The sequence below is a fragment of the Semicossyphus pulcher genome, unplaced genomic scaffold, assembly GCF_022749685.1.
Source record: "Semicossyphus pulcher isolate SPU_LCO1_2020_fin unplaced genomic scaffold, fSemPul1.0.p SCAF_7, whole genome shotgun sequence".
In the NCBI taxonomy this organism is placed as follows: Eukaryota; Metazoa; Chordata; class Actinopteri; order Labriformes; family Labridae; genus Semicossyphus; species Semicossyphus pulcher.
In genome coordinates this window covers 1,362,128-1,380,914 of record NW_027211748.1, presented here as the reverse complement: position 1 = coordinate 1,380,914, position 18,787 = coordinate 1,362,128, and the positions used below count along the sequence as shown (strand labels likewise).

The 18,787-nt window shown below is 39.6% G+C and overlaps 1 protein-coding gene across 1 annotated transcript; it reads left to right on the top strand.

The window, feature by feature from the left end:
- Positions 1-5: 5 nt before the first annotated feature.
- Positions 6-17,812, top strand: tgs1 (trimethylguanosine synthase 1). Its single transcript, XM_069685074.1, has 15 exons — positions 6-237; positions 410-477; positions 1,386-1,498; positions 1,598-1,685; positions 2,312-2,389; positions 3,165-3,689; positions 4,277-4,403; positions 4,889-4,975; positions 5,241-5,397; positions 6,697-6,985; positions 7,106-7,270; positions 8,572-8,718; positions 9,771-9,989; positions 12,212-12,288; positions 17,391-17,812. Exons 1-15 carry the CDS (start codon positions 122-124, stop codon positions 17,502-17,504), a joined length of 2,370 nt encoding a protein of 789 aa, XP_069541175.1. The 5' UTR covers positions 6-121; the 3' UTR covers positions 17,505-17,812.
- The last annotated feature ends 975 nt before the right edge of the window (positions 17,813-18,787 follow it).

Here is an 18,787-nt window from a genome sequence, read left to right as displayed (position 1 = left end):
GAAGTCGAATGTGATGTTGCGTTGAACCCATGCTTGTGTTCATACAGACATGCACAGCTAGTACCCAGTGTGTGAACGTGTGTGTGCGCGTGCTGCTGTTAACACCTGTGCGCTGGACGTGATGATGCTGGAGAGGAGCAGGGTTACAATGGTGGCAGATATCTTTTTTAGCCGGAGACACTCCTCTTTGAAAGAGGATGAGTTAATTCACTGTCGCTGCTCCAGAGCCTTCGTACAGTGAGCATCTCATCTCTGCTATGTTCACTTGCACATATTTTTATGTGATACAACGCTTACTTAAGATAGACAAGAGAAATGCGACTGGAGTGTGTATAACTATAAGTAAAGCTGTGACGTTCTTGATCTAATCACCTTTTTCTGTTTGTCTGTGTTCTCTGCCTCTGTCAAGGGATCGAGAGCTGTATCGCTCTGATAATAGAGTGTTTTCCTCTGACCTGGCCGACACTACTGTCCAAGGTATGTTATTCTTTTCACAGTGGCAGCCTCAGGATGTCTGAGGGGCTGCGACTGAAAAATATTATGGGCTCCAGCTGTTTTAGGCCCCCTGTAACACACTTTATTGGTCCAGCGCTGATTTTGTTATATTTTTGTAGCATACGTGAGTCCCAGAGTGTAATTTGAATTGTAAAAACTGAATGTGGAATTTGAATCTTCTGATAATCTGAATTCAGTTTCAGATTATTACATTCAGTTTCAAGTTTATTGAATTTCAGTTTCAAACTAATACATTCAATTTCAAATTATGTGATTCAAATTAAAATGTTTAATTCAAGTATTCAAGTTGAGCAATTCAAATGTATATAATACAAATTCAGTTTCTACTCACACATATTTCTGCCCATAGATGCACCTCTTACTCATAGAAGAAGAGTTCCTTGAGGCTGAAAATGTTTTGGTGGCCACAACCACTAACTGTGTAACAATAACCAGTCCACACTCAGTCATTGAGCCACAGCACAGTGGTGCATCACTGTAAATGATATGTGGACATGGCACAGATGCAGCACATAGTTTATACTATGAGATAATGAAGCCAAAACATAAAACCTACTCTGTGAGAAGTGGAGGAGACAATAGTTACCCACTGTAAGCAGGTCTACACCATATTCTATGTAATATTATTAACAGAAACCTTACTTAATCTATCAATGAGCAAGCACTTACCATCAGGGAAAAACTTCTTTTAACAGGCAGAAACCTCAAGCTAAACCTGACACATTGTTGGGCATTGGGCAGGCATCTACGACTACCAGCTGGGTCAAGAGAGTGAACGATAGAGAGTGAGACAAAAGTTGTCCATGCACAAAGAGACAACAGAGTGAAATCATTAGCTGAAAAAGATGGGTTTTTTTAAACACTTACAGAAACAGATGATGAAGAGGAGGAGGAAGAGCAGGTGTTGGATGAAGAGGCCCAGCTGATGGCTAGCATGGGTCTGCCTCTGGCCTTTGCCAGTTCCTCTGACCAGAGGAGAGAGGTTAGTAAGTTTACCTTAAAGGTAAACCTTTATGAAAGACAAGTAAACTAAAATGTTTGGCGCAGATCCTGTGGCTGAATTCTTTTGGTCATGTGACAGGGAAGGAGGTCTAACAGAAAGCCAGGCACATACTGGGCAGAACCAGTTGAAGAAGAGGAAGCTGAACAAGATCTGCAAGTTGACGCAGGTAATACAATTAACTGATATAAACTTTCTGTAGCAGTGTCTCAGGCTGGGCTGCTTGTAACATCTTGCTTTAAGAAGAATGTAATATCTACTGGTAATTGACAGCCAATAAAAATCATGTTTCACTTGTTCATTTTGAAAAAAGTAATAATGTACTAATAACTTTTTGTTTATTATTTGTTATTAGAATATTGACTGGTTATTACATTAATAGAAAATCAGTGTCTTTCAAAAGCTCTGTGGCAGGCTTTGTTGGTCATGAGCAGAGCTGCTGCTACTATTTTTTCAGCTCGTTGCTGTGATAATTGATCTCATTATCCGACAATATTCATTTGGTAGAAAATTAAGCCCAGTTGAAAAACCCAAGATCGAAAAAGGAATGGTGGCTTTATTTAAAACAGTCAGAAAGTTGTTTTTAAGTCTGGCCATCTGGCCAACAGTCAGCTTTTATGGACTTGATGGGTTGGTACCTTTCCAGGTGATGGCAAAGCTGGCTTCAGGGTGAGCCCTCACGACCCACTGCTGTACATTATCCCTTGCTTATTACAGTACTTCTATCTTCTATCTGCTCCTATATTCCTTTGTATTGTGATGTTATTTGACACTTGCTTGTGACCTTATACCTAGCTGATCAGAAGGAAGTGTGTGTTCCCCTGGAGGAAGGAACAAGATGGATCCAAGATGCTGGCTGGGAAACCTATTGGGGTAAAGAGAAAGTGACATTAAGATTACAATAAAGTTCACAAACTGGGACACTGTACAATTGAAATATGAAACCCATTCTCTTTTGATGTTTTACGACATGAGACATATTTTAAATTTGTCTCTGACATTTTAGACATGTTAGGCGTAAAAACATAAATCTAAAGTGCCATTAAAATAATCAGCTAATAATCAGTTCATATGGACTGAAAACTAATATTGTCATGCAAGTTTAAAGCTCTGATATGTAAACAAAAAATGTTCATGACATTTTTAAGATGCCTGTGTCTGAGTCACTTGCATGCAAGAAACACTTTTATGAGCTCAGACGTATGAGCTGAAGAGATGACAAGTATGAGCTCAGTGTGTCACATTCATGTAAAGGCTGCAGCAGTGCTTAAACAAGAAGATCACTATCACAAATATAATTAATTTTCTCCTCTTATAATCACCTCAATAAAGCACTAAACAGTTTTTGGTGCCTTTTTTAAGTTGGAAGGTTTAAAAGGTGACTTAATCCTCAAAAACATCTAGACTCAATGTCCTTGGGCTACTAGATTTTTCCAGAGCTTTGAATCACATCTCATCATCTTCATCAGAATATTGCTTCTGGCTCTTTCTAATGATCTTTCTGTCTTTATGCAACCTAAAAAAAGAAGCCTTGGTATAATGATACTGGGTGGCTGTATATGGAATTAAAATGAATTAAAAGGCACTGCATTTAACCTTTTAAAATATTGCTTTTTGTTTGAATTGACTTCCTGTATATCTCCTGAAGCTCAACAGGGTGAAGCTCTGCTCTGGAGCAGCTGGCTGGAGAAGCATCCAGAGACTGATAACCTTTCTGCAGAAGACCCAGGAACAGAAACTGCTCCATGGGATGACCCAGACACAAAGGCTGCCTGGGACAAACATGCAGCGGAAACATACTACTGCTACTGGGAACAGTACTCATATTGGGTGGCACAGGGCTGGACCACTGACCAGTCCAACACTGGTGAAGAAGCAGCAGCTGGGGTGATGGATAGCAGCACACAGGAGAGGAGGGATGGGCAGACTGGAGCCAAGAGCCAACAGAGACAAGGAGACAAGGAGCTTGAGGATGTTGAGGTTTTGAATGATCTGTTTGGACAGAACTGCACATTAGAAGCAGACAGGAGCTCTGTGACTGACTTGATGGACAGACAGCGTGTGAGTGTGGCTGATATCACAGTGATCTGTGGCTCTGATGATCCCTGTGATGGCGGGAATGATCGCAAGAGACCTGCAGACTCCTCACAGAAAAACACAGCTGTTCAGAAAGGTAATGTTTGTTTGTTTGTTGTCCTAGTTGAGTGTGTGTGAGTGTGTCTCGGTTTCTGCTGTATTATAGAGAGCATGCGTCTAATTGAGTGCGCATTATGGAGAGCTTTGTGTCGGTCTCAGTACTGTGTGCTGTGTGGACGACAGGGCCCCTAGAATCAACCTGGAGCTACAGATATAAACCAACCTATGTACATACATGTTCCTCCTTCTCTTGGTTGCTTTTCTGTATGCCTGCAGATGAACATGAGTCATGTAATCCTTGTTTGTCTTATAATCCATAATTTGTATTATACAAATTTCTCAAATGTCAGAATGGACATACCTCATCTAAATAACAGATAACAGCAGATCTACCTCGGGTCATATTTACATGCAAAATGACATCTCTAGACGTTACAATGCATCAATATACTATTATTTATATTTCAGAACACAGTTTCAGTATTTATTGCATACATTTCGTAAATGTATTCCAGACTTAATGTCACATATTATGTTTGTAGTGAGAGCTTTGGAATGATGCTTATTATTTCTATGTGTGTTTGTTGTTGCCCTGCTGGTTAATGTCTCGTTGATTTGACTCAGATTCCCAGCCGGTGTCCTGCAGCTCTGACAGAAAGCATGGCTCAGGTAATAAGTCACCATCAGATAGAGAAGAGGATGATGATGATAACAAACCCCCAGGAGGAGGACATGCTAAAGTCAAACGCAGGTGAGTTTGTATTTGTATTTAAATTTAATGTCTGGAAAGTTTGGGTTTCCTTTAATGTGAAACAGGTTATTTAATCTGGTTTCTAGATGCATGTTTTCAGTGTAGATGCATGTTCAAATTATGTGAGGCTAAATACAGTCCTAGTACATACTGGTAATCCTGGTATTCATGTAAATATCTGCATTCAATTGCACAAATATTAAGGGTGTAAGAGTCATGTCTGTAGAAGTACATAGGATATAATACATGTTTCTGGAGGATTCCAAATCTCTGAGATATTTAGATTGAGAATGTTTCGATTAAGAAATAAACTTTAAAGTCTGAAGAGCAAATGTGTGTAATTATTTAAAAAAAAAAAAGTAAAATAAACAAACAAAACCAAAAATTTATCCATAAGGAAATACAATGTTTTGCAATCTTAAACTGTTTCCAGTCGATCATATTTACTTATTTATTTACTTTACTTACTTTCTTGTTGTCTTCAGTCATGAGCTGGATGTGGAGGAGAGCCCACATCTGACTGCTGAGGAAGCTTGGAGTAAACTGGGACTCAAACACAACTCAGACCCTCTGTAAGTCTGATCCATTAGTGCTGCTGTCTTTTTTTACTGCACACTGGATCCGCCTTAATTGCACTCCAGTTAGTCTGCAGCTCAGGATGGCTTAAATGTCTATTAGAAGTATATCCAAAGTGGAGCAGATGTTGTTCACAGTTTTTTTTATTGACTTTTTGTGTGTTTTACAGCATGTTGAAATGTGTTCTATTTTAACTGTACCATTATTCTTATCCATCTCTCTCTCTCTCTCTCTCTCTCTCTCTCTCTCTACCTGCCTCAGGTTTGACAGTGTGCTAAGATTTAAAGGAAAAGCTGACCAGAAGGGTCAGAAGAAGTGGCTTAAAAAGAGAGACGTCTGCAGCATCAGCAAACACACCCGATTCTCAGAGATGGACGGGGACAACACAGAGCCACAGATTAGCACCACCCTCTGCAAGGTACAGCCTGAAAAGTGTTGAAGGCACATTACAGTGCAGAGTAAATACTTCACTGAAAACTGTCCATCTGTGTTGAGATGTAACCTGTAATTCTTTAACAGTAAGTTAACAAATCTTGCCAACGGCTGTATGTGGATATTAAACGAGCTCAGGTTTTTGGTGAAACCGGAGAAAAGTGTTAATACAAATATATCAAAACTGATAGGTTTGCATTTTAAAAATAGAAAAACTTTGAAGAGTCCATAAATGCCCTAAACCTGCTTTCCTTCTGCTTGCCAGCAGGGGACAACACCACCTGCTGCAGAAAAAGTGAAATTGTACATAAGATTATGATTATCAATCAAATCAATCAAATTTTATTTGTATAGCGCCAAATCATAACCAGGGTTATCTCGAGACACTTTACAGAAAGAGCAGGTCTAGACCGACTCTTTGTTAAGTTATTTAAAGAGAGGCCCAACATGAATCACCACGAGTAGCACTTAGCAATTCGGCACATTGGCAGAAAAACTTCCTTTTAACAGGCAGAAACCTCGAGCAGAACCAGACTCATGTTGAACAGCCATCTGCCTCGACTGGATGGGCCGAAAATGATGTTTATATATTATCACATGATACTCCTAATGCATTTATGTTCCCCACTTCTAGCTTAGAGTCTTCTTCAGTACAGCATGATGTTATGATGTTCATTTTGTAAATGATTGCACTATTAAAGTATAATAGACAATAAAGCAGTGCATGCTTCAAGGCATGGCTACCTTATGATTGGCAAGTCTCTTCCATGGTAACCTGAAAAATGTATTGTTCAGAAGTGAACTTGTACTGAAAGAGACTATGAGGACTCAGCTGTTCATTATTTTGGTAACTACATTTTAATTTAAATCCTGTTTCTCACCATCCAGAAATTTAAATCCTAATGAATATCACGTTTACGACGAATTACTGATTAATCTTGCTTACCCAGCTAGGCTTAGTGTTAGCTGATAACTTTTTGTTGCGTCTCGCTCATCTGAAATTCCATCCCCTCGGCTAAATATGGCCACTTGTTGATGTAAATTGTATTCCAACAAATCTCAAGTTGCACGTTAATTGGTTGAAATTAATAAGACCATATTTATTCATCTGCATGCTGAGAAATTAAAAGCTCCACACGGAGGAGTGACCATTTCTTTTCTGAGGTTGATGATCTCAAAATTTTTGAGAAAGGAAACATTAATTTTGATGTCTTTTTGAATGGTTAAGACACTGGTTGGCTGCAGCCATGCATTACTCACTATATGAAAACTGTTTGTTTCACAGGTCAGAAACTTTCTTGAAAAGAACCAGAAAAAGGCACAAATGACACAATGTGACCACAGTGAGATGGGAGGAGGAAGCACAAAGGAACCACATGATAGACCCCTACTGGCAGTAGAAAAAGACAGTTTTGGTACTGACAGGAGGAAGCACACTCAGCCCAGGTTCTCCTTTAACTCTGCTGCTGGGACTGTGGAAAGTGAGAGGGAAGAGGAGGAGCAGCCCGGGAGACAATTGGTATGTCCTGAAATCCCTGATTTTCTCCTGCCTGACGCGACTGAAGGCAGCAGTGGTAAGCGTGGCATCCGTCAAATGTTTCTGTTGACATATGGTTTTGTTTGGTGAAAAATAAGACAATCCTGGTGACAGCTGCTTCAGTCTAATGATGAGGGATGTGTATGTTTATGTGTAGCATTGAGTATGAAAGATGTAAAGAAGCCAACGAAGAAGAAAAGTAAGCGAGGGAGGAAGCAGCAGGTCCCAGCGGAGATGGCAGCTGAACCAGAGCTAGCTAAATACTGGGCTCAGCGCTACAGACTCTTCTCTCGCTTTGATGAAGGGATCAAGCTGGACCGAGGTCAGTCTGCACGCCTTTAACTAACTGTATTTATTTAATTACTATCAGCATCAATGAAACATGTTTCACACAAATTCATCTCCGTAAAGCAAGCCTGGTGGTGCTGAGCCACAGGAGAAATAAAAATTCGGGCTGAAAATGAATATGACAGTTTATGTCCAGTTCAGATCACATGTGTGTAATATGCAGTCCTGGAAAGAGTTTTATGTGGTAGTTAAGGACAGATCTTGATCAAAGATTACAGATTACAGAGGTGCTTGATGGCCAGGGGAAGGAAATATGTATAAGAATATATATAAGATATAAAGAATCGGTCGAGCTCCTAGCATTGTGGAACTTTGTGAATAACTTTGAGGATTTATCTTTATCTTGTAAAAACTGAAATCTTTCTGATGAATAGGACTTTGTGTTTTCTTTTATGTCAATTTAACACTTCCATCTCTGTAACAGGATGTGATGGTCAGTGGTATAAAATGCTGCACTAAGATCAAACAGAACAAGTACAGAGAGAAGTCCAAAGCAATCAGTACATTTGTAACTCTCACCAGTGCTGTCTCTGCACTGTGCTGCTCCTTACTTAGAATCCTATAATAAACTTTTGTTTGTAGAAAGTCACATAATTGATTGGCAACTGCTTTTTCAAGGAGAAGGAGGATAAAAATATTCTGTTCTATTCTTTTCAGTTTTATTTTATTGAGTTTGAATAGTTAGCGTATAAGCTGAGAGACTCTGGAGAAATGGGGTGGCATGAACACATGCACTCCATACATTAACTTCCCCACACAGATGGATAGATAACAGATGTCCATTGTCCAATGTGTGATTCTGAGGTAGATGTGATTTTAAGATGCTTTATTGTTTTAGCTCAGGTTGCAAGTAGTGAGTAAATCATGTTAAAGCCACAACATTTTTAACTTGTTGTCCACGAGCTTTGCTCCAAACAGCAGGTGATGCACTCACAGACAGAAAACATTGGAAAACAATGAAATACTTAAACAGGGAAGACACAGAGATGGGAATGACTAACAGACTTTGTAACTTTAGCCATGCTGTTTATTTAGTCTGCAGTGCTTGCTGCCGTTCATAAGATCCATACTGAGAGTATAATCTAAAACTGGCACAGGTTGGGATCGTCAGGTGTCATTGGATGCCCTTAAAATTATCAGAGCTTTTCCGTAGGTTAGAAACAACCTCACAGCGCGACTTCAGTAACAGCAAAGATTTAATTCAGCTACAATGTGGGAAACGATTTCTTGGGTCTTATATCTCACCATCATCACTAACATTGTTGTGTGTTTCAGAGGGCTGGTTCTCAGTGACACCGGAGAGGATCGCTGAGCACATCGCACTGAGGGTGGAGCATAGCTTCTCTGACTCTCAGCTGGTCATAGACGCTTTCTGTGGTGTGGGAGGAAACGCCATCCAGTTTGCCCTCACTGGAAAAAGAGGTAATCCTATTGCATTTCCATCACCCCATCAGCTGATGATACACAGCAGAATGAACAAGCTGTATGACTTCATGGTTTGTTGTGAAAGTGATTCAGATGTCAGCCACTTCCTAAACACATGAAGTACTTGGCAGCCACATTAGATTTATTGTTTCTTTTATTTGTGGACTAACTTTTCAAGATGTTGCTTGCATCGGGCCTATACAATAAGAGTAGGATGGATAATATGTTGACTCTACTACTGGAGGGACTTGCTGATCTCTGCAGTTAAGCCGCCAAATAAGTGGATAATGTCAACATATGGGATATTTGGAAAAATCCATTACCTTGCATAGTTGTATGTATGTCTTTTGTGTTTTAGTAACTAATGTTAACCCTTATACATTGTACAATAAGATCGGCTTATTTAAGATATAGCTCAGCTATATCTGACCGTGTGTATGTCTCCTGGAACAAAAGGAAAGGCTCTCACGGATGTAGGAAGATGCTGAGTTATGTAAAGCTTTTAAAACCAGAGAGGTCAGATAAGCTAGCTGTAACAATAATTACTGGAATCAAACTGTGACTAGAAATAAAAGCATGTATCAGCTTTTCAGCATTATTTTTGAGACAGCAATTATCCTACGTTAGTTAAGGCTCCTGTGAGGAGTTTTTCGCTGGTTATGAAACCGACTGAAATGAATTCTGATGACTCTGTATGAGCTACAAAAGCAAACCAGACCATCAGCGACAAGATTGATTATTTCTATGTAGTTATTTGAATACTTATGACTGTTAAAGAAAGCAGGATCAGATTTTTTGTTTAAAAAACACCACATAAGGATGTACAGGACAAAATCGGCAAGAAGTATGGTACGGCTTTGTCCACAGGGTGCGCCAAAATCAACACAAACTGAAAGTTCCTCACAGGAGCTTTAGGTTTGTAAGATGACCTCAGAACTCTGAACTGCCCCAAGGTTTTGATGTTTCTGTCTTAGCCCTGGAATAACTCTCCAGACAGTCCGAATGTAGTTTTATGTTGTATGTCTTATGTTTCTTTGTCATCCTCTCAGTCCTGGCCATAGATATAGACCCAGTGCGTTTAGACTTGGCACGGCACAACGCAGTGGTTTACAATGTGGCCCACCAAATCGACTTCCTGCAAGGGGACTTCCTTCAGCTGGCACCCCATCTCCGTGGCGATGTGGTCTTTCTCTCACCTCCTTGGGGAGGACCAGACTACCTGACTGCTGAGGTGTTCGACATCAAGACCATGATGGAGCCTGATGGATATCCTTTGATGCAGAAGCAGTGGGGGATGTAAGGGCTGTATTCAATCTGTTTAAACTGCTGTGGGAGGAGGGACAGAACATGCTAGTCCTTAAAGCAAAATTCCTCTTTAATACAATTAAGGTTTAAGCCATCATTTCTTTCAGTCTATCCATTTGTATTTCTGGTCCTAACTTGCCAGTTAATCATGTTCTTTTTATTTTGTAGAGCAAATAACTTATCAATTAATCCTGCTTAAGTTCTTTAATGTGTCTTCCACATTTTATGTATTTATATTTTTTTGTCAGTACTTGTGAGACCCATTTTCCTACCAAAAATAACATTATTTACATAATTATTATTCACAACACTTCTTTCATTAGGATAAGTCACAATAGGCGATGGAAAGGAAGATCATTTTTAAAGTTTCTAAACATATTTTCTTCACATGTAAATAAGAGATCCTTTTCTCAATACAATATTTAGTATAACGTACAAATATATCTTTATCATCACAGAGTAAGTTTAACCTTAAAAAACCACTGTTGAACCTGAGTAGCAAGCGTTTCATTTCCTTATTAAATCTAAAACTTATCGACACCGTCTCACCAGTGAGATACTAGCTAAATCTTGAAACACTGCCTTTTTGATTTTGTTTTCTTTTTGTAACACATATTAAAGTAATAATCTCGAAGATTTTCACGTAAATAAATGTCTGTTAAGTCGCTATCTATCGCTGAATGACCTAACGCAATAGTGATTGAGCCTATGGCTCACTGAGGAAAGCCTTTGCATTTGCAGTATTATGGACTGGGTGTCTGTGTTGACTTTCATGGGAAAAAATCACAAGGGCTAAGCAGCTCTTTTTCTATTCTCTGCAAGACTTGCAACTAAACAGTAATCTATTATGGCTGAACAAAGACTACAGATACAACTTAAAAAAGAAGTGAAAATCCAAAGAAAAAGAAACAAACTCGATGCTCAGATGAAGCAAACAGTCTGAAAAGGAAAGCGACCGTCAGGCAGGAAAATCAAGAGTTACAACCGGAGCCAACAGTGGATGTCACACATGCCACATTATTTTGTAAGTGTGCTCCCGCAATTACCATTTATTCACCATAGGTGCCGCCAGAGAGAAGGAAACAGAAATCTTTGAGATTAGCACTTTATTATTGTAAATTAAACCCCAAAGAAAATTTCACAATTCCCACCAAGCCGCACTAATCTACCTCGAACCAGCCCCACATATAAAAACAACTTTGAACCAACTAAAAATGCTATTTAGGTACTTAATAAGGCTGCGATCTTTTCACATAAACTGACGGGACTTTATGCAAAACAGTCCAACCTGAACCTAAGCAGACCACGTAGCCCTCCACTGATCCTTGATCACATTTAAAAGACCTGGTTTAAGACCAAACTGCTGCAATCCTGCATCCTAAATCTTCAAACATGTTCTTAAAGGAATGAAATGACTTAGCCCACTAAATCTAAACATGGCTGACTTCCAGAAAGAGAGTTGTTCAATATGTTCAAAACAGGTGAAAAAAGTATCCTGTTGAATTTTGTGGAGAAAAAAGGAACTCTGATGTCTCCCGACCCGATGTGCTTTTGGGGCGCTATGTAGCCCACTGGCTGTGTGATTTTCACCACTTCTGACAAGCGTGCCAATTTTCCTGGGTTTTCCAGCATCCCAAGCCAGTCTAAAATGTGATTGCTCAGCACAATAATAATAATCTCTAAAAAAAACCCATCAGTTTAATGCAACTAAATACAGCCTATGAACTGACTATACTCTTTGATATAGTGTCATCAAAATTACAAAAGAGAAAAGAATTTCACTCTCATAGAGGTAATAACTGTTGCAGGACGGTTGCAGTGATGCTGTCCACCCTCACGCTGAGGTCTGAGGTCAGAGTGTCTTCCAGATAACTACTGGCTGGATTGGACGTCTTCAGAGGATGAATCCTTATTTTTTGTTGACCATCTTACCTTCCCCCTAGTAACATCATCTAAATATAATGTCCTATTGGACAAATTAAAATTTCCAGTCTATGGGAAACATGGGAAACATTTTTAGGCCTAACCTTTAATAAAGCACTGCCCTCAGGATAAAGTGTCATCTCTATACAGATCTATGCAAACATCTAAATCTACTCTTATCAGTCTGAAATACAGCTTAAAGATATTTAAAGTGTAATTTCTTCGTATGTGGTTTTGGTTTCTTCCTTAATTCCAGACACATTTGAGATTTTCCGCCTGGCCAAACTGATATCAGACAACATCGTGTACTTCCTGCCTCGCAATGCTGACATAGACCAGGTCAGTATGTTTATTGTCTGCTTGTGTGTTTGCATGTTTGGTTTACAAGCTGATAGTAAATGCAGAACAACACTAACATCATTTAGACTGCAATATCTGCCTGCTTGCTAGGGAGGGTCAAAGAGCACAGACATATACTGTATACACTCACCGGCAACTTCATTAGGTACACAATCAAATGTTATTTGTATAGCGCCAAATCATAACCAGAGTTATCTCGAGACACTTTACAAAAAGAGCAGGTCTAGACCGACTCTTTGTTATGTTATTTAAAGAGAGGCCCAACATGAATCACCATGAGTAGCACTTAGCAATATTCGGCACATTGGCAGAAAAACTTCCTTTTAACAGGCAGAAACCTCGAGCAGAACCAGACAGAAGGAGATGCAGGATAGAGACAGGCAAAGAGAGCCACAACATCATATGTTCTTGTTACATCAACAACAACAGGTAATACATACTTATGGGTACAATGTTCTCGAGGGGTAATATGGCACTATGAGCTCTTGAGTTTTTAGTGACTTATTAGGGCAGCCTGATAGTAACGAGTTACAATAATCCAACCTGGAAGTAACGAATGTATGGACTAGTTTTTCTGCATCGTTTTGAGACAAGATGTGTCTGATTTTTGCTATGTTGCGAAGGTGAAAGAAGGCTGTCCTTGATATTTGTTTTATGTGGCAGGTGAAGGACATATCCTGATCAAATAGAACTCCCAGATTCCTAACAGTAGTGCTGGATGCCAGGCTGATGCCATCTAGGGCAGCTATATCATTAGAGAAAGAATCTCTAAGGTGTTTTGGGCCGAGCACAATAACTTCGGTTTTGTCTGAATTAAGTAGCAGAAAGTTTCTAGTCATCCAGACCTTTATGTCCTTAAGGCATGCTTCTAGTTTAGATAGCTGATTGGTTTCGTCTGGCTTCATTGATAAGTATAATTGAGTATCATCTGCGTAACAATGAAAATTAATGGAGTGTTTCCTCATGATATTACCCAGAGGAAGCATATACAGTGGGGCAAAAAAGTATTTAGTCAGCCACCAATTGTGCAAGTTCTCCCACTTAAAAAGATGAGAGAGGCCTGTAATTTTCATCATAGGTATACCTCAACTATGAGAGACAAAATGAGAAAAAAAAATCTAGAAAATCACATTGTCTGATTTTTAAAGAATTTATTTGCAAATTATGGTGGAAAATAAGTGTTGGCAATGACAGAGGTCAAACGTTTTCTGTAAGTCTTCACAAGGTTTTCACACACTGTTGCTGGTATTTTGGCCCATTCCTCCATGCAGATCTCCTCTAGAGCAGTGATGTTTTGGGCCTGTCGCTGGGCAACATGGACTTTCAACTCCCTCCACAGATTTTCTATGGGGTTGAGATCTGGAGATTAGCTAGGCCACTCCAGGACCTTGAAATGCTTCTTACGAAGCCACTCCTTCGTTGCCCGGGCGGTGTGTTTGGGATCATTGTCATGCTGAAAGACCCAGCCACGTTTCATCTTCAATGCCCTTGCTGATGGAAGGAGGTTTTCACTTAAAATCTCACGATACATGGCCCCATTCATTCTTTCCTTTACACGGATCAGTCGTCCTGGTCCCCTTGCAGAAAAACAGCCCCAAAGCATGATGTTTCCACCCCCATGCTTCACAGTAGGTATGGTGTTCTTTGGATGCAACTCGGCATTCTTTCTCCTCCAAACACGACAAGTTGAGTTTTTACCAAAAAGTTCTATTTTGGTTTCATCTGACCATATGACATTCTCCCAATCCTCTTCTGGATCATCCAAATGCTCTCTAGCAAACTTCAGACGGGCCTGGACATGTACTGGCTTAAGCAGGGGGACACGTCTGGCACTTCAGGATTTGAGTCCCTGGCGGCGTAGTGTGTTACTGATGGTAGCCTTTGTTACTTTGGTCCCAGCTCTCTGCAGGTCATTCACTAGGTCCCCCCGTGTGGTTCTGGGATTTTTGTTCACCGTTCTTATGATCATTTTGACCCCACGGGGTGAGATCTTGCGTGGAGCCCCAGATCAAGGGAGATTATCAGTGGTCTTGTATGTCTTCCATTTTCTAATAATTGCTCCCAGAGTTGATTTCTTCACACCAAGCTGCTTACCTATTGCAGATTCAGTCTTCCCAGCCTGGTGCAGGTCTACAATTTTGTTTCTGGTGTCCTTTGACAGCTCTTTGGTCTTAGCCATAGTGGAGTTTGGAGTGTGGCTGTTTGAGGTTGTGGACAGGTGTCTTTTATACTGATAACGAGTTCAAACAGGTGCCATTAATACAGGTAACGAGTGGAGGACAGAGGAGCCTCTTAAAGAAGAAGTTACAGGTCTGTGAGAGCCAGAAATCTTGCTTGTTTGTAGGTGACCAAATACTTATTTTACCGAGGAATTTACCAATTAATTCATTAAAAATCCTACAATGTGATTTCCTGGATTCTTTCCCCCCATTCTGTCTCTCATAGTTGAAGTGTACCTATGATGAAAATTACAGGCATCTCTCATCTTTTTAAGTGGGAGAACTTGCACAATTGGTGGCTGACTAAATACTTTTTTGCCCCACTGTATAAGGTAAAAAGAATCGGTCCGAGCACAGAACCTTGTGGAACTCCATGACTAACTTTGGTTTGCATAGAGGACACATCATGAACATTAACAAACTGAGATCGATCTGATAAATAAGATTTAAACCAACTTAGTGCAGATCCTGTCATGCCAATTAAATGTTCTAATCTCTGTAACAGGATGTGATGGTCTATCTTGTCGAAAGCGGCACTAAGATCTAACAGGACGAGTACAGAGAGAAGTCCTCTGTCTGAAGCAATAAGTAGATGATTTGAAACTCGCACAAGTGCTGTCTCAGTGCTATGGTGGACTCTAAATCCTGACTGAAAGTCCTCAAATAAACTGTTGTTATGAAGAAAGTCACATAATTGATTAGCGACTGCTTTCTCAAGGATCTTTGAGATAAAAGGAAGGTTAGATATAGGTCTATAGTTAGCTAAGGTGCCTGAATCTAGGGTAGGCTTTTTAAGAAGTGGCTTAATTACAGCTAGTTTAAAAGACTGGGGTACATAGCCAGTCGATAAAGACATATTGATCATATCTAGTAAAGAAGTGCTAATTGAGGGAAAGACTTCCTTAAGCAGCTTGGTTGGAATCGGGTCTAAAAGACAGGTTGATGGTTTAGACGAAGATATCAGAGAATTTAGCTCAGGAAGGTCAATTGGAGAAAAACAGTCAAGGTAAACATCAGGTTTTTGTGCAGTTTCCAAAGATACATCTGCACCACTTAACGGCAGGAGGTTACAATTTTTGTCTCTAATCTTTAGGATTTTGTCATTAAAGAAGCTCATGAAATCATCACTGCTGAGGCCTATAGGAATACTTGGCTCAGTGGAGCTGTGACTCTCTGTCAGCCTGGCTACAGTGCTGAAAAGGTACCTGGGATTGTTTTTATGTTCTTCTATGAGGGAGGAATAGTAGACACCTCGAGCATGCCGTAGGGCCTTCCTGTATTTATTAAGACTATTTTGCCAGAGTAAACGAGACTCTTCTGTTTTGGCGGATCGCCACATTCTTTCAAATTTACGCGACATTTGCTTCAAGTTACGAGTTTCTGAGTCATACCATGGAGCTAGCCTCTGTCGTTTAATAATCTTCTTTTTTAAGGGGGCAATCGAGTCTAGAGTACTTCTCAGCAAACCTGCAGTACTATCAACAAACTGATCAAGCTGAGAGGGACTAACATTAGCATAAGAGCTTTCTGTAGTAAACAGATGTGGTAAAGAATTAAAAGCAGCTGGAATTGTTTCCTTAAATTTAGCTACAGTCCTATCAGACAAACATCTTGTGAGTACATTTTTGTTAACTGGAGAGTAGTCGGTTAATAGGACTGGAATGTTACTAAATAGTGTGAATGTAATCCAGTACACCAGCTCAGCCATAAGATTTGCTTTTATGTTGCCTGTAATGTACAGGCTTTTTTCTAAGCTATCATAGAGGTGTTAATTCAATAATATTTCAGTGTCACGGTCATAATTGGTGGTGGGGCTGTACTTAGCTGCATTATATTCAGACCTGTGTTCCTAATACTCTGTCCCCCTCATGTATGTAAATGGGGGGACAAAAATTAGAGACACAATAGAGACACTCAATATAATTGAGTTCAGTACAACACCACCTATAACTCCAGCCTCAGTAATAAACATCACTGAATGTATACACTGCTGACCCTCAACAAAACAAAAGTCAACAAAAACTTCTTCATAAAAGCAGAAGCCATGGCAGTGCTGTTGTATTGAACTGATTGTACAGGTGTACCTATGAAGTGGCCGGTGAGCGTAAATCATGATATTAAAATGTCCTGAACAGTGCATAAGAAATGCCACAGAAAGAATTGTTGCAGTCACATTAGAGCAGACTGTTTGCATCACGTCACAGGAAGTTTTCCTTACTTCTCTGCACCTGCAAATTGTCCAGTTAATTTCACAGCTTTCTTCAGGAACTGTGTCTGGATAAAATTACCTGAGGCTGACCAGTGCCCAGTTTGACGACCTTTTAGCTAGGTCAGCAAAGATCTGATCAGGATTTCTCGAATGAGAGCCAACTACAGCTGTTCAATTAAAGCTGTGGAGCGCATGTCAATCTGTTTCCTGTGAGTGGCAGTTTAACTGTATTTAGCAAGTCACAGTTAGCTGTGATCCGGCTTACAACAGCGCAATGAGCCCAGAATACACAGATTTTGCTGTGATCTATTTGCAATTAACCGGGTCCAGTGGATGCTAAACAACTAAATCATAATGAAGATGTGAACAACCAGACAATCAACTTGTTTTCAGATGGACTCATTTTTATTTAATCTCACACACATAGTCGTTCATGATAGTTCTTTACCTGATAGTGTTGTGCACATTTCTGACTCCAGTTAAAAATTGTTGCAAAAGACAACATGGTCTGAACATACCATTAATCAGAAGATAACTGAATTACAGACTGGATCTGCAACCACAATGCAACAGCGTGTTTCTTCTCTTTCTATTCTGGTCTCTCAATCAACCCCTTTTTGATAATATATAACCTCCATGCCATCTCTCCACAGATAGCCTCTCTGGCTGGTCCTGGAGGTAAGGTGGAGGTGGAGCAGAACCTCCTCAACAACAAACTGAAGACTGTGACTGCTTACTTTGGCAATTTGATAAAGACAGACATTTAAGAACCCACCAAAACTGTGAAGAAGAAGGATTTCGTCGTCAGCTGGACTCGATCAAATCAGTTGATTCACAATTATTTTGTTGAGATTTTGTTAAATGCAAGTTTATATTCAAAATGAATCTGATGATCACAAGTCACAGTTTCTGACCTTCCTAGATGTTTGAGTTACTGCAGGTTTTTATGAAACCCTCAGAGTGAGGGTTTATGAGTTTTACAACAATTTATATTTTAATATGTTTTAATTGTACATAGGAGCTAATGTTTTTTTTTTTCAGAATGTTCTTTGTAATCATCCTCATTGTTAATAAAACAAATTTTAATTACACTATTTATTTTCATGCCTGGTCATGTTAAGTTGTATAAAATGATCACATGACTGTAGAAGTACTGGATCGAACACAGTTTAATAGTAGATTAAATATGACCACTAGTGCTCACGTTCATTGCTGAAACATTTAAGGCCTTGTTTCACATCACAAATAGACATGTGATTTCTAAAATTAAAGTTATATATTTTATAAGTGCTACATCATCTTGTAGAGTAAGTCAATTCAGCCAAATGTGAAATGTAAACATTTTTAATACAACTGTAATTTAACAGTCAATGTGAATTTGATTGATTCTATCTAAATCACAACTCAAGAGGCTAACTCCATAAAAGTGCATATTTTAAAGGGTGCATTTTATTACACTGTTACAGTTCAGAGAGATCAGAGCCAGCCCCACGAAAGACTTCTTGTTTTGCATGGGATCTGTTGGAGGAATTGAGACTACCTGTCCACTCTGTTACATACTTTGTGTGTATGCAGAATGATGCCCCTGCTGTGTGGATATTTCAAACAATGGCTTGCCTGGTAACTCTCCATGCTTTAAAACGCTTGTGCTTGCATGGCTTCACTTACTGTTTATCTCCACCTGTGTCAGACTGCAGTGTGAGTCAATTCATCTTGTGATTTTCAAAGAGAAATACGTTTTTTTCTATATGTGTACAGGTCGCAGCATTGTATCCCCTTACAGCTCGACTGTCTGTCTGCAGGCAGCTTCCCTGGATTGTTGTTTCCCTTAAGCTACTCATCAAAAGCTCTTTACTATACATCCTATACGTTGCATGTGAAAACTATGTTTGTTGGATCCATGACTCAAGACAACCGTCCATCCAAACATGCTCCTGTTGGGATACTGTGCATGTGTCAATGAAGAAAGGTGAACACACCAAGCTCCCCTCTCTCTCCCTCTATCTGTATGCATTCAAATGATATTAATACATGTTACTAACTTTATATC